Source organism: Acanthaster planci, linkage group LG20 (assembly GCF_054643075.1).
Source record: "Acanthaster planci isolate LZ-2023a linkage group LG20, COTS_SCS, whole genome shotgun sequence".
Lineage (NCBI taxonomy): Eukaryota > Metazoa > Echinodermata > Asteroidea > Valvatida > Acanthasteridae > Acanthaster > Acanthaster planci.
Window position 1 is genome coordinate 2,379,465 of NC_141796.1, and position 15,226 is coordinate 2,394,690.

At 40.4% G+C, this 15,226-nt stretch overlaps 1 protein-coding gene across 1 annotated transcript in view; it reads right to left on the minus strand.

Annotated features, from left to right (window-relative positions):
- LOC110975545 (gamma-aminobutyric acid type B receptor subunit 2-like) overlaps nt 1-15,226 on the minus strand; it is a 28,288-nt gene extending 13,062 nt beyond the window's left edge. Inside the window, exons 1-10 of the mRNA XM_022228118.2 lie at nt 14,964-15,226; nt 10,349-10,486; nt 9,182-9,352; nt 6,946-7,047; nt 5,720-5,785; nt 4,666-4,857; nt 2,574-2,804; nt 2,163-2,226; nt 1,427-1,516; nt 415-571 (exon numbers count right to left, since the gene is read on the minus strand). Coding sequence (XP_022083810.2) covers nt 415-571; nt 1,427-1,516; nt 2,163-2,226; nt 2,574-2,804; nt 4,666-4,857; nt 5,720-5,785; nt 6,946-7,047; nt 9,182-9,352; nt 10,349-10,486; nt 14,964-15,215 — 1,463 coding nt within the window. The 5' untranslated portion in view covers nt 15,216-15,226. The remainder of the gene's footprint in view (nt 1-414; nt 572-1,426; nt 1,517-2,162; nt 2,227-2,573; nt 2,805-4,665; nt 4,858-5,719; nt 5,786-6,945; nt 7,048-9,181; nt 9,353-10,348; nt 10,487-14,963) is intronic.

Below are 15,226 nucleotides of genomic sequence, written 5' to 3' on the forward strand. Positions count from 1 at the left end.
TCGTCATTGTGGCTCCGTACCGGTAAGTAATACGCGTACGGGGGACAAACCTTCTTCACTGGGAACATCTGTTTTCTCCCTTTGTTCCCTGACTTTATCTTCTTCAATATAATCTGTCGAATGGGGTGGTGCTCTAACTATTAAGGAGTTCCAAACCTCACTTCCTTGTAACGTAGTTTAAATCAATTTTGGAAATAGTTTCAATCATTAATGAGTCACCATTTGTAACTTATTCTGAACAAAATTATCATAAATTCATATTGCAATTAAATGTTAATTTTGCCATTGTTGTTTTAACTCTCCTGTTCCCAGAAGTAAAGATTTACCTCACGCTCAATTCAAGATGGCCGACGCATGAATACGGTCAGTATTGTCGGGTCCAAGAACCAATCTCGGGTTTGCCAATGCACCAACCTTTCGTTGCGTTTCCAGATGTTGAACACGAGAAACGTGATGGCCAGAGCGGACCCCAGGGCTGCTAACACGATCACTGTAGCCAGGATTCCATTAGGAATGCTTTGCAAAAGCTCAATGGTCTTGGTTATGTCGGAATCAAACGGTGGCTCTCCTCCTTCAAAACCAAAGCGGTGCAGTTAACGTAACAGAGAATTTCTGGTATGTTTAGCCAAGCTCTACTCGACCACTTAATCCGATTCCCCGCTGCTGTTGACAAACATGGCTTTCACGGACAAATGCCCCTACTCTTAATGGGGCGAAATATATTAAGGTATTACCTAATCGATGACGCATTAAGGGAGATTTTATGCTTCGCTAATATAAACCTCAAGGCAACGAATTTGACAGCAGGCCTACCGTCATAGCCTTTCAAACAGGTAAGAACCTGGAGAATGGAAAATGCCATCCCAGATTCAAACGAAAAGTACCCACATCCTTAATTATTTTCCTTATCCATTAGGTTAGGCAAGCCCACATGCAGCAAGGTATGAGACGGAGAGAACCCCCCCCCCGCTTTGTGTTGTCATTGTCTCGCAGGAATCTGGGGAATTCCTTTCAGACATCTTGGGGGGATGTGTTAAGTAACAATAGTCTGGAATGTGTATAGGGATTGGACATGTTGGGGGGTACCCCCGGTCTCATTTCTTGCTGGGTATAAGCAAGCCAGCTTTTCCGAATGTCTTATCTCCCCCTTTTTTTGTGCCTGAGACCCCATGGCGGTGAAGCTGTTACATAAGTCAGGCAATTACATCATATTTTGGCCCTGTTCTGCAGAGTGGTATTTCTCTTTAAAAGCCTGGTTAACAGCGGTGGGTTGTTGGATCAGGTGACTTAACCTCTCTGTGGCTGTTCTAGTGTACCTACGTCGATCACAGCTGTGATTGCTGAGTGCATGTGACTGTTATGTGCAGCGGCATGCTGGACCTTTCTAGCTAGAATTTCTTTTCTTGTCTCATCAAACTTATCTTACCACTGTAGTACCACAGCTGTTCAGTAGGAATATTCCAGGTGATCTCGTCCTGTATGCTGTTGTAGACGCCAACGATGTCCTCCATCCCCTCTTTGGAAATGACATAAAATCGTGGTTTAGGGCGCCCCTTTTAATTTGCCCTCAATTTGGGGGGGGCCTTGAAAGCGGAAAAGTGAGACTTCAACAGAGTGAATAACTCTTTGAACTTACAAAAGCTTAAATTAAACGATACAAAGTGTTCAAGGTGGCCTACGCTGTCTTATTGCTGAATAAGCGTTTATACATTCACGATTTTTACTAAAACAAAACGAGGAATAAGTCTTTTGTTAGCAACTTTAGTAGCAGTTGCAGGAAAATGCGTCGCCATCGATGAAAACGCTTGCTTTTCAAAGATGGACTAACGAAAAAAACAATGCACATTGTCCATTTTTCTGGCAGCCAATTCATTCCCGGGACATCGGATTTCCATTTTAACTGCTTCTTTCGAATTATCTTTTGATCCACTTGGGCCCGATGAAAGTGTCCGCAGCGGAATTCTACTTTGTTCCCCTTCTCTGACAGACGTTGCAGAGAGGGTAACCGTTATTAAAATCTTTCCTGTCGGATCGCAAGCCAAAATTAGGGCCATAAGCTAGGAATTAAAAAGAAGCAGCCTCATCTCAGCACATACTATCACTTCAGTTTTTTCAGATCTTAACATTTCAACTTAAAAGAGGAAACAGAAGGTTTTGCTCACCAATATTCTGTTCTATCAGAAGATCGCCCATTCTATCGCCACCTTGAGAAAACTTCACTGGGCCCTGTAAGGAAGGACGAGCTTTGGAATACGGGTACAATCTTTCCAATGTTTAAAATCAGAAGTTGTCAACTCAGCATTCCACTTTATTTTTTTCAGATGGTCTTCGGCTTCGCGAGTCTTGGGTGGTCAGGAATTGACAGGGGTCTAGGCCACTCTTTTCTTGGTATGAACATTTCGCTCGAGGAGTACAAGGCCAGTGTAAATTTGTCATTGCTCATCGTTTTTCAGATAGATCCCTTTGCCAATGACTATTCTGTAGAAATATAGCAGCGCACCTAAAAGGTCTTGAAGATCAACCTTTGATGTCAACGTTTGTGAGCGTATTTTAGGACACGGTGTATAGCTCACCGACATGCCAGCGAAACTGACTTCCTTGATGCTCTTCCCTACAGTCAGAGCGTACTCAGCGTCTCCATACTGATAGGAGTCCAGACGTCTCATGAGGTTAGCTTCTGCTGCTTTGAGAGCCTGGGCCAGGGCCCAGACGCCGTCGTAGCCAACGGCAACAGAGCCGCGATCGGTAACGGAAATGTTATAGCCTACGTCGTCGGCAAGCTCCTGTCTGAATTCCTCTGGAGTCTGCACATAAAATTGTACCGGAATACAGTATACTTTGTGACGTGCTAATCATTTAAATATAACCACCTTGTGACGGGCAGACAAAGAGCTAAACGAATCCTTTTTACGGCAGATCAGGCGGGCAATGATACACTACGCTGCATTCCCCCTGTGCCACACAGGAGGGGATTTTATAGAGGGTAGTTTCAAAGGTGTAAACCCAACTTCAAGGTAATTGTTCTCCGACTAGTCAGGTTCAGTATTTTTTTTTAATGTTTGGAAATTAGCAAACCTATATATTTTTAGAGTCTCCAGAGAATGGAAAATTCAAAAGCCAATTTGGCATTAGCGTGGATTCTTGTATGGCGGCCATTTTGGCTATTAGAAATGACCGCCATAAAATATTATTAAATTGCGCTATTTCCTCTTCTAATCAAACAATAACTAGTCTCAATGTCTTCGTTGTGTTCAATCATGCTTATGAGCAATGAAGTTCCTGTGGACAAACCATTTGTACATGTCATCCTTAATTTGTGATATCTTGAGATCCAATTTAAACTAGACCTACCATTTTCCCCCAAGAATATTGCTTAACACCCTACTCATCAACACTAGGTATGTACAACTGTTCATATCTTGGCATAGGTGTTACCGGGTGATCGACGAATTGTCGCTTGGGCGTGTACATGACATAAATATTCATCTTGCTACACGTATGTGGTGCCTAGGACAAGTACCAATCATCCAACAGCACGGGTCATTAGTTCCCGCTATTGTCCGGTAAACCATGTTATATATGAATATTCGCTAAGAAATAGGTCTGTGCAGATGCGCAGATTGTAATTTGATGTTTGATATTTTGACATACGATGTACTTCAAAAGCGTAACCTTAGTTTGGTATTCGCCTTTGACGTGGGGTTGGTACTGTAAAATGCAAGGGCTTTCTTGGATATTAAATATTCAAATAGTTTTGTACACTGTAGCGAATGTGCCGGTGTTATTTTTGGAATTTTGATTTCAGATGTTGAAGTGCTGTGAATGGGAGATTCAGCTTGGTTTTCAACATTCGATTAGGTTGAATATTAGACATTTACATCAGTTCCTCAAAAGACGAACATGCACCAAAAAATACAACACTTTTTCTGTTCATTTCGTATGTTTCCTTACTCAACTTAGTTGTGCTTGTTTTTCAGGGTCATCTACTGAAACGCCAGTGAGCTTTTGTAATGGAAACAGACATTTGGTGGATTAGTTTGTCAATCAATTATCTCATGTAATCAAATATGCAGTAGCCTTTTTCGAGCAGTGAAAATTCGTTTATTTCCTCTCTTCGTGCGAAACAAATCATGATATTCTTGCAATTGGGATTTTCACAAGAATGTCAAACGCATAAATATGAAGCCAGCGTTGAACTAAAGGCCATCCTGATGGTCATTGCCTTGCTAAAGTTCAATATCTCTTCAAAAAAACCCTTCTACTTTTTTGCTTTATCATGTGTGTCATTAAAAACGTCCATGGCTAATATATATGTGAGGTATATCTTCAGACAAACCCCTACAGGAAATATTTTCAACGGTTTATGTTGTGCTCTATGTCGGCAACACGCGGTGCGGCGTCTCCATGTGAGACCACGGCATGTACAAGTATCGAACACTGGCTACGGCTCTCCACCGCTGCCTCTTAGGAACAAAATTCGAAGCCGTATCGAAGGAGACAGGACCGGATTATGGCTACCCCTGTCATGCGCTGCCCCATTCAATCTCATATATTAACTTAACTGATACACTGGCAGTGCTGGGTGAACATACTTGTCATGGGGTTGGTCTTTTGGTCATGTAAACATACGGCACGACATACGGCAATCATAATCATATCACTTACCCTTCCTCCGATGCCAGGGTGGTCGCTCCTCCCGTACTTGCTATAGGCGATGGTCAGGTATCCCTCTGTCGCCCTCTTGAGTTCGTCCGGAGTGCAATCCAAGCCTTCCTCAGTCGTCATCCACCAACCGTTGCTATAGTAACCGGGGATCATCCAGACGTAGTTTGGGCCGTACATGCCCAACTTGAATATCTGAATGCAGCACAGATCGCGAATAGAGTGTACCGTACTTAAAAGTTGAATTAGGCCTGCGAAGATTATAATGAGAATAATGCCTCGCCACGTTGTGTTTGCTCCATGCAAATGGGTTTGCTTTTTACTGCGTACTTACAAGAACCAGAATCAGCTAGATAAATCGTATATGTCCAAAAACATGTCCATGTGAATTGATTCTTTGAAATAAAAACCAGAACGCAGAGAAACATTTGCTATTTTCAACTCTCTCTTTTAGTTTTATCTAATTGACACAAAGTCCCTCAGGCTAAAATCTGTCATCTTTATGAAATTCTCTAACACGACTTACTGTCAAATGGTCAATTAAAACAAATGCATTTTAATTCTTTTGGAACTGCAATGTCCATGCATTATTCATTTGAAGTGTTTCAATACGGCCCGGTAAAGATTTTTCCCTGTTGTTAAAAATAAGAAAAAAGAGTTTATTATCTTTATTAGATGAACCTTCAGGCTTAACGACTTCGTAGCACGGACGTGTTTAACAAAATCTGGACTCGCAATGCCCTTAATCAGCTTATAGAGATCATTTAATCCATTCACGGCCATTTTACCGAGCTGAATACAAAGCTGTCCTGGCAATGCCCGCCTTTGTTCTTCCTGAAGTCAATAGAAGGGAGCCAACCAACGTTTCTGTAATCGGCTCGGTAAAATGGCCGCTGGTTGGCTTCTTTTTCATACAAAGGCGTTGCAAGTCCAGGTTTTTTATATACGTCCGTGCTTCGTAGTGACTGCTACGTGTTACTACTTTCATGTTGCATTACACTATCATACACTTATGTCATTCCACGAGCGAGCTAAGTACAACGCAACATGTACTTACACTGCAGAAAACCTTCCGAGCCATTCTTTCGTAGAAGCTCGCCACGATTATGCGGACATCTTTGCGCTGCAATGCAAAAGTGGTACACTTTTTATCGTTGTCGTTTGCCGTTGCAATACTAATTTCACCCATAAAATGACAGACTCTAAAAAATTCCCAGGTTCCGGAGATGCAATCCACTTCGTGCTTAAATTTTGAAAGGAATCTCACAACCAGAATTACTCTCATCTTCCCAACCAGCTGTTGTTAATACTTTATCTGTAATTTAAATCGTATTGTAAAGTCCTAGTTTTAGCAACTCGCTGAAGTTATGACTAATTATTGTCTTTGGCGTACCAAACTGGCTTTCGCCATTTCCAGACTTAATTTGAATAATTTATCTCAAACTAGTTTTTAAATATCATAGGTTGTTTGCAGCTAATAAAACGTGGTTGACCATTGCTGCTTTTAACAATATTTCAGATTGTTTTTAAAAGGTCCTCATTTATTGCAATTGTGCAACCCACAATCCCCCCTTCTACACGTATTATCGCCCCCACATCCCTCCGCATTCTCTGAAATTGATACCCCATCTTGTCTTTCATTTTTTGAGAGATATTTTGGACCTTTTGTTTTATTATTAGCACATGAAGGGATGCCAGCCTATTGTTTCTTGTCTGAAATAGTTCAGTGTTTACAAATTGATAGTTTGATCGACTACTATGTTTTTATGTCATAGTTACATGTTTGCCTGGCCTCTTATGGTATCCACACCCTTCATATCCCTTCCCTACCCCATCTGGTATCCAGCCTCCATCCAACAGCCAGCCTTTAACATCTTACCTCTACTTTACATCCCCCGCTTCCTGTTTGTTAGTTGGCTACAATGTAGCATTGTAAAAACTGATAGATTTCCCATGTATTTGGTATAATCTTATTATGCTTGTAACAGAGACTTTATGGACCACATGCAATTATATTCACATCTAAAAAAAATGGACCACATGCAATTATATTCACATCTAATTCGTGTCTTTTATATATTTCAGTTATTATATCTTCCTACAAAATTAGGCCGTGATTGGCTTCTATGTAAATGATAAAATAAACCCCGAATAGACTACAATGTAACATCCCCATACGCCAATACACGGGAGGATATGAAAGTCGTCCGCGGTCACCTATCTAATATTGGTCTGTCCGCGAAGACGATCAGAGCTAGCACGTCCGACTCGCGGATTACGTACCTTGAGTCGTTCCATAGCCTCGAACGGGTCCTTGTAGAAGCTCTCAGCTGCAATGATAGACAAGTTGCTCTCAGAAGCCAACCGCTGGAGTTCGTTTATTGCCTGGGAATTAACGGAACAAACAACGGTAGTATGATCACAAGAGAACCCAATTAGGTACGCAGGGGAGTCTCGAGGGAGGCAACAGGGGCGATTGCCGGCAGGAAAAGAAAGATAGAAAATGATAAGGATGAAGAACAATTGGAAAAAATTATGTAAGAGATGAGAGGGGACACAATCCAATTTACTTATTGTTACATCGGAATCCACCAATTATCTCCACTATTAATGGTAAAAGGAGATGAAAGGCGACAAAATTTAACCAATTATCTTGGAATTACCTGGGAATTGACCAATTCTTCCCACCATTAATTGCTTATCTGTTTGCTGCTGATAACAACCTTGGCTTCACCCACCCTTTATAAACGTCCTTCACCCTCTTATGTGTTGTGGGGGGGGGAGGATGCAAATCAATATCCAGGAGACGAGTCGCCCTTATTATGTACGGATGTTAGGTATTGAAAAAGCAAATACTTAAAAAAAGATCCAACTTGAAAAAACCTTTGCATCAGAAATCTTTGAAACCAAGACCCCAAACCTTGATACGCCAATCCCCCCCCCAGGAAAAACTCAGTGGCGACGCCTACGTTGATAAGAATCAATCGATCGATCGATCAATCAAACGTAAATGTCTTCTGGGAAAATTTCACTATCTGAATGTGTAATACAAAACACATCTATACAATTATCATACAAACAACTCAAAATAGGCCACTTTCAAAATATCGAAATATTATACACGCAAAACCTCAAATGATCCTTCAAACATCACTGCTGTTATGAACATTTCTCTTGGTAAAGCAAGAGCATTATATCTGGCAGTTGTGCTGATGGTAATACCGTAGATGCAAAAGAAGAAAAACTCTAATATGGTTTTTAAATTGATTTGCGAGGTCCCAGTAGGCCTATTCACCAAAAAACCTTGTGGTGTAGATACTTCTGTACTGATACAGACTGTTCTTTGTTGGGATTGGTACTTTTTGAAAGTTTAGCTGGATAAGTCAGACCTGCTGACTGGCCAGTTCGTTTGTATTGCGTTTTGCTTGACCGAGCTTGGCTCGGGAAAAGGAGGACCCGCAGCAGCCGATTTCCTGAAACATACCGCAATAGCGTCACTCCACTCACGTCTTATTTCACTGGTTACTAGCGCAACAAGTTAAGAACGATTCCAAGAAAGTTACGCACTGCGTAAGTCCGCCACTTAAGGCCATATGCACGTTTTTTGGTGGGTTGCGTACACGATGCGTTCATGCCTTTACTTTCATGGACACAATATCGACTCCATTAATATAACATGTGTGCCTTACGTTCTTCCGCCGTAATCGCTCCGGGAGATACTTTGAGGGATACGCAATGCTTGGCGCAAAAGTTGGTATTTCCTCCCAACGGTAATGCATCACAGAACTCCATATTCATTAGATTCAAATGAATCGTGACGACACGTCCATTTTTACAACATCGGACTAGACACGCAGGAAAAATGGATACAAAAACTATGCTTTGTTAACTTAAAAACGTGTATTGCAATGGAGATATTAGCTTTCATTAGACTTGGCTCTTCTGAATAGGATTCAATATGAGAAAAGTTAGCATCATTGGAGTTGGTGTTTAACGAGGCTTAAGCCTATACAAGAAATGTACAACGTTGTTTTAGAAGGTAATGGAATACTTGTTTGCCCATGAGAGAACTGGCGTTTTATTCTGCCTGGTTCCGACGAAGAAAAGACGAACACTTTTCAAAATAGCTGGCTGGTGTGATCCAACGACTGTTTGACGAGTGTTGCGATAAAGGAAAGTAACAGCCGTCGTAGAATTTTAATATTACTTAAACGTACGCGTGGCGCAGCTTCGCAACATTTCGTACTATCGAACGTAAGTATGTTGCGCTGCTACAGCACAGATTTGTAGAGCAATACGTTTGTATAGCTCAAAGATATTGACTAAGCTTGTAGCAAAGATCCTCTGTTCATTACAGCTTAAGAGGCTCATAGATAATTATAGATAGAATCTTTTAAAAACAACGTCTTATGCGATATAAATTGTAAACTTCAACAACAAATTTCAAAAAGATGATTGAGCTCAGCCCAATCGCCTAGAAAAATGTTACTTTGACAACCTTAAAACCTAAGTGACTCACCCCAACATGCGGCTCCGTAGTCTCGTGCAGGGTCGCGATCTTGTCCCACCCGAAGAGCCGGCACATGCGGAACTCGGCCGAGGAGAAGCCGGCCGCTGAGGTGATCATGCGGTAGATGTGGGGATACCTCTCTCTCTCACTCAGCACGGGAGACGATGCCGCCGGGGACATCTGTGAGAATAAAAAGTCACGAGTGCACACAAAAAATGGGGAGAGGGTGCGCGGCGGAGCTGACTTGGGTTAAAATTCCAACCCATGACCAGTGACGTCACTACAGGGGAGGGGGGTCGAAGGAGGTCAGTGCTCCTGCAGTTCCCAAGTGGGGCTGTAAGTGTCACCACCCCAAATGTATGTTTCTAGGTGGCGATTTTTACGTTTTTATACAATATTTACAAACAAACTCTGTGAGTACTTTTCTATGGAAAAGTGGGTGTATTGCCAATCTTGAGGGGAGACAACTTTTCACGCGCCTCTTGGTAGTTTCCACTGTTGAAATATCATATTTTAATTCCCTGGAAAAGAGTCCCAAAGATCGATCGATGAATTGGTAGAAAGTTCACCATTGAAAGAAGAATCAGATTTTAAAGAATGCATATTTAAAAGGGGGGGGGGAGTTTGAAAAGAAATGCTATTGAATTATAGCCTTTCTTCAAGGCTTGGTACCCGAGAGCCGCTTCACACTTCATGGAAAGCGAATACAAACGCGAATTCGTGACGTCAGGTCAAACATTCATGCCATGAAATCGCAAAGTTGTACACATTTCAACTCCATCAAATTTTCGCTGCAAATCTTTCGTGATGCAATATATCGCTTCTGAATTTACATTCTCTTGTAATATCAACCGTCCTTCAGATTCCCCATTGTAACACCACTGCAAAGGTCAACATTGGGGATACTTTTTAGACTCCCTGTCAGAATCTGTGCACGTGTCCATTTAAATATGAGTAATTGCAAAATTAAGATTTCTCGAACCACACCAACAATTACTTTAGTTTTTGTATATCTATTCACTCATTTAAACACTACAGTTGTGAATATTAGATTTTGAATGTTGAACGGCATTGCGCTTTTTGAAGAGTATCTGTGGTCTTTTATATTGACATTGCCACGTTTACATCGAGCAATATTTTAACAAAATAATTACGTTCAACCTATCAGGCCTTCACCTCCACGATGTTCCATTTGCCGATCACCTCGGCGACCACTTCGGTCAGTGAAGACAGCATCGGGCCGAAAATGGCCACTTTGACCGGCGGCTTGTAGGTGAACTCGTAGAACTTATTCAAGGCCACCGGCATGCTTCCCTGTCGAGAGAGTTAGAGAGACTCCAGAAACCAGAGCAGGAAAAAACAAGTATATTCCTGCAAGATAAGGGCGTTATCGAATTAAAAGGCAAACGACAAACCACAACAATAACGATGTAGCGTTAGCGGTTTAATGTAGTTAAAAAAAAAAAAAACAAAGCACGTTCATTTAAATTCTATGGTTAACATCGTTAGCAGAGATTAAATGATGCGAAGTCTGTTGTATAATGCCAAGCTCCGTATCAACTTCTAGCTCCGTAGTTTTTAAAGTAAACAGATCTAGAGGGAAGCGTACATGCCATGTATGAACGCTAGATGATTGGATGGAAAATTCTTAAACTATAGTTTCATTCAATTGGAAAAGTAGGCCTATTGTTATCAAACAAGAAAATAATGCGCAATGGAGATTAAATGTATTATCAAACAATGTGATAAGACGTTTTGAGTGTGCTGAAAATAAAGGGTTAAAATATCAATGTTTATCCAGCTTTATTGTTTGATATCGATGACATCATCATGACGTCACCGCAAGTAAACTTAAAACCTTCATTTCTTCTATCATTTTCATGGATAAAATTTCAAGACTTATTTCTCACTTGTATTTTCCAACAATTATTTTCAATTTCATCAGATGAAATCATCAGCTTGAGACCACAGACGCATCATCTGCATAAAACTCATCACATCGACTCTTTTTCAAGCTATTATAGAAAATTTCACGACACTTTACAGTAAAACCATTTCCTACATTTTTTAACCGACTACTGCATGGAGGCTGCGACAATAGCATCATTTAGGGACTTACACCACTGAAAGCCATCTTTAACAAGTTTAAAATAAAAACCAAACTTCCAGTTTCGACCAGAAGTACTGGTCAGCTGAATTTGCCCACTGATGATAAATAAGAACGTAAATGAATAAGGAACTCTTCGATTCCCTGGAAGCAAGGGATGCTATACTCTGCAAGTGATTGTATTTGGCTTTTTTAAAGGTTACAAACTGTTACAGCTAAATTCCTTGTAATTTGACAACTTATGAAATTCTTTTTCTAACCATGTACAAAATCTCCCTGGAAGCAAGGGATGCAATACTTTGCAATTGATTGTATTTGGCTTTTTAAAGGTTACAAACTCATACAGCTAAATTCCTTGTAATTTGACAACTTATGCAATTCTTTTTCTAACCATGTACAAAATCTCAAAAAGTCAATTTGAGACTTATTCCTGACTTCGATGCGCTGGGTCACATTTTCCCGCCCTTTCTTTTTTTCACGAACAAGAGCCGACTACCATTTCGTGTCATTTGTGGAAGACATTGTCTAAAACTGTATCGATGATACAAACTGGGGAGAAAGATTCATATTTTCACGTTAGATTTTTTGTTGTTAATAAGTAAAATGCTAAGTCTATTAGCTTTCATGCTTAGCACCATCTTCAGACTTTGGAACTAAAATGGCATTTTGTGTGCAGTAAAGCTGGCAGCTACGGTGTCCTAATTGTCCATGCACATAGAATCATAATTCATCATTTTTGTTTTTCAACACTTGAGACACTCGATTCGCAACTCTCTCTTCATCAACAGCTCCGAGAAGATCACGCTCCAAATTCGTCATTCTAGTGTCGACGGAGTGTCCACCCAGCACACGCAGTTTTTTCTTTCATTTTGAAGATCGCCAATTCAAATTAGAAAGGTTGTCCATGCAATTTCCCTAAGATCTACACCCTTAAATCTCTTTCCATTGTCCCAGTGAGAATGGCATTCTTTGAATTCTTTGAACACCTCCCAACAAATTCGATTTTCATCGGGGAACTTGCAGAGCACTTGCTGAGGTCAAGAATTTCGCATTTTGCGTTCAATGCTGCAACGCATCTGCTTTGCAAAAAGCGATCTGTGAGATAAGTGTTGTTCATCGGCTGATCACATCATCTTTGCTGTGTTTCGTGTGTTTTTCTTCTTTTTATTATTTTTTTTTTATTTATTTGTATTAATATATATTTTCAAACACAACCAATGTTACAATAAACAGAAAAAGAAGTTTGTAAAACTAATTAAACGCCAATTGGACTGAATTTCTGTCTTACATTTCTCGAAATTATCTATAAAACACATCTGCAACTTTTTCCTGAGTTCCAATGGCGACATCTAATTTCTTTCTACGTCCAAACCGTAAGAGTAGTCGGGGGCATTTTGTTTCCAATTGAAATCATGTCCATCAAACATTTCATTAATTCTAAGCATTAATATGTTTTTAAACATGTTTTAACACATCTTGGGGCCAATTTGAGAGCATTTCCACAGCACGCTGTCAAAAATCTTTGATTTTCCATTGACTTGCACAAATGATCCTGACTTACGAAAGATACAAAACATTTTCACGATATTTAATCGATCGTGCTAAATCTTTGCCAACAAATACAACAATGTGAAAGATTTAAGGCAACAGTTCCGAGCATTGTTTGCTTGATGGCTGCATCAAAAATCCGGATTTTAAACTGTAGCATTTTATATCATGCTTTCTTCTTGTGTGGCTGGTTTGTTATAAATACGCCTAATAAAAAATAAATAAATTTAAAAAAACAGAGGACGAAAAGATCTCAGCAAACACGTCATAGGTTTTAACACTCGGAGTTCTAGCAGCCCAACAGAAAAAGGCCTTACCAATTACAATGGAAATAAATTTAGAAATAAGTAAAAAAGTGCGTTTTAAATTCCACTATATTTGTGCCAGAATACTAGCAGCCCGACACTGTAAAAAGCCCGGCCGGTGAAAACACATTATAATTCCAAGCAATATTATATTTTTGGAGTATGAATATGTTGGGCTCATATGGTGGAATTGTTGAAACGTGGTCGTCGGGTGCCTGGCAGAAGGGCATAAGCGCATTTAGGCCCTTTTGCTGGGAAGCATGATCACAGCAGACAAAATATCCCCGGCAAAAGGGCGTAAGAAATACAGTGACTCTCTTTATTTAGTAAAAGTGGATTTAATTTACTAGGAAATCAACCTGGGCAGTACAAAAAGCTACCTTTGAACAACTTATTAAAGGACTTGGGCATTTTTTTTTTTACTTTTTGCCAAGAAATCTTCATAGTTCATTAAAATGCAATACAGTTGCATACTTTCTTCCTTTTGCCGCGAAAAGTTTTTTGGATGCTTCCCGGCAAAAGGGCCAAAGCGCTCACGCCCTTCTGCCGGGCACACTACCGTTCAGTTCCTTTTTCAGCTTACGCCTAGGGAAAAATACATGTATGTAGTTTATCGGTGTTCTGTTTTTGTGCGAATTTTCAGATATTTGTTTAACTTTGAGAGCCAGCTAAATACACCTATATATACATTCAGGAATGTGCAATATTCCTAAACACTTTCTGTTGGGATGCTGGAAACGTATTAATGTTTGACTTTATTTACTAATTATCATTTATTTACTTAATTGCTAAGTAAAATGTTTATTTACTACTCGCATAATGATTTAGGACAGCGGGATTTAAGCCTTCGAATCGATTTCCAACAAATGTTATTTAGCCCTACGTATGATAACTCCCAGTACTGTAAAAGCTGTGTTTGGCCCAAAATGACTGTTCAAAATGCTCTCTTGGTATCAATTTTTTCAACTCTTTCAATTCCAAACCGTTGGTTTTCCCCGGATATTTCAAAACGTTCCTAATTCTAATTCACCTCATGACTTTTTCAATTTAGTCCAAGGAAAAAAAAGCCCGCCATTTCCAAAACCGATTTCGTGTTTAACCATAAATTTGAAAAAGATGGTTAGTACATTTCAAGACCACGTCGAGAATATTAGTCATTACAGTTCAAGTTCTTCAAAGGCGTCGCAGAGTAGCAGCATTCAAAAATCGAATTCGTCTGACTGCAATCTCTTTAACACTCTGTTAGGAACACTAGTCATCTTTTACTCAAGCACAACTGTACGCATAATATGTTCACAAGTTAAGAAGCGAGGCTCAACCAACACAGAAATCGAGGAAGACAGGTTTTGACGAAACGTTGCGAGCATGATCAAAATGTTCGACGCAAGACAAATTTTGCTTTCTGAATAACGCCGCTAGGCGCGAGCAAGCCGAAATAGAATCCTCCTGAAAACGTCTGACAACTGACGAAATTAAACGCTACCCCCACTAGCGCCATGAATCGATTTCACAGGACGAAATCGAAAAAAACAACAACAACAAAACACCTCTGTGAACTGAAATCAAATTGGATTAAAATAGCCCGGAGAACCTATATTAAGAGCATTGATGGATAGTGTCTAGCAGCCGAGAATTGCCGTTCATAATTTGTACACATAATGTTCTAATGTTCGTCTTTAAAACGAATTTACAAAGTGATATCACGATTGCGTGTGTTTGCTAAACACAGATTTCCATAGAGTGGAGGGCTGCGATTTGTTTTCTTCCATGCTATTTTAATTTAAACAATGTAATGGAAACCATGCATTTTAAACAGCACTGTAGAAAGTACCTCTGTGTCGGCGACATGCAGGACCAAGGTGTAGTTCGGCAACACATCATTCCTCTTGTTGATATCCTCAATCGCTCGCTTGGCACCGACCAGGGCGCTGTGGCCGAAAAATCGGCTCCAGCCGTCCTTCTCTGACAGCGGGAAGAGACCGCCGATGTGCAAGGGCGCCTGGTGGGCAGCCTCGGTAGATCCACTGCATACGTGGACGGCCACTAAAACCACAAAGCTCCTTAAAAAAACAGACACCGGCATCGTCTTTCTGT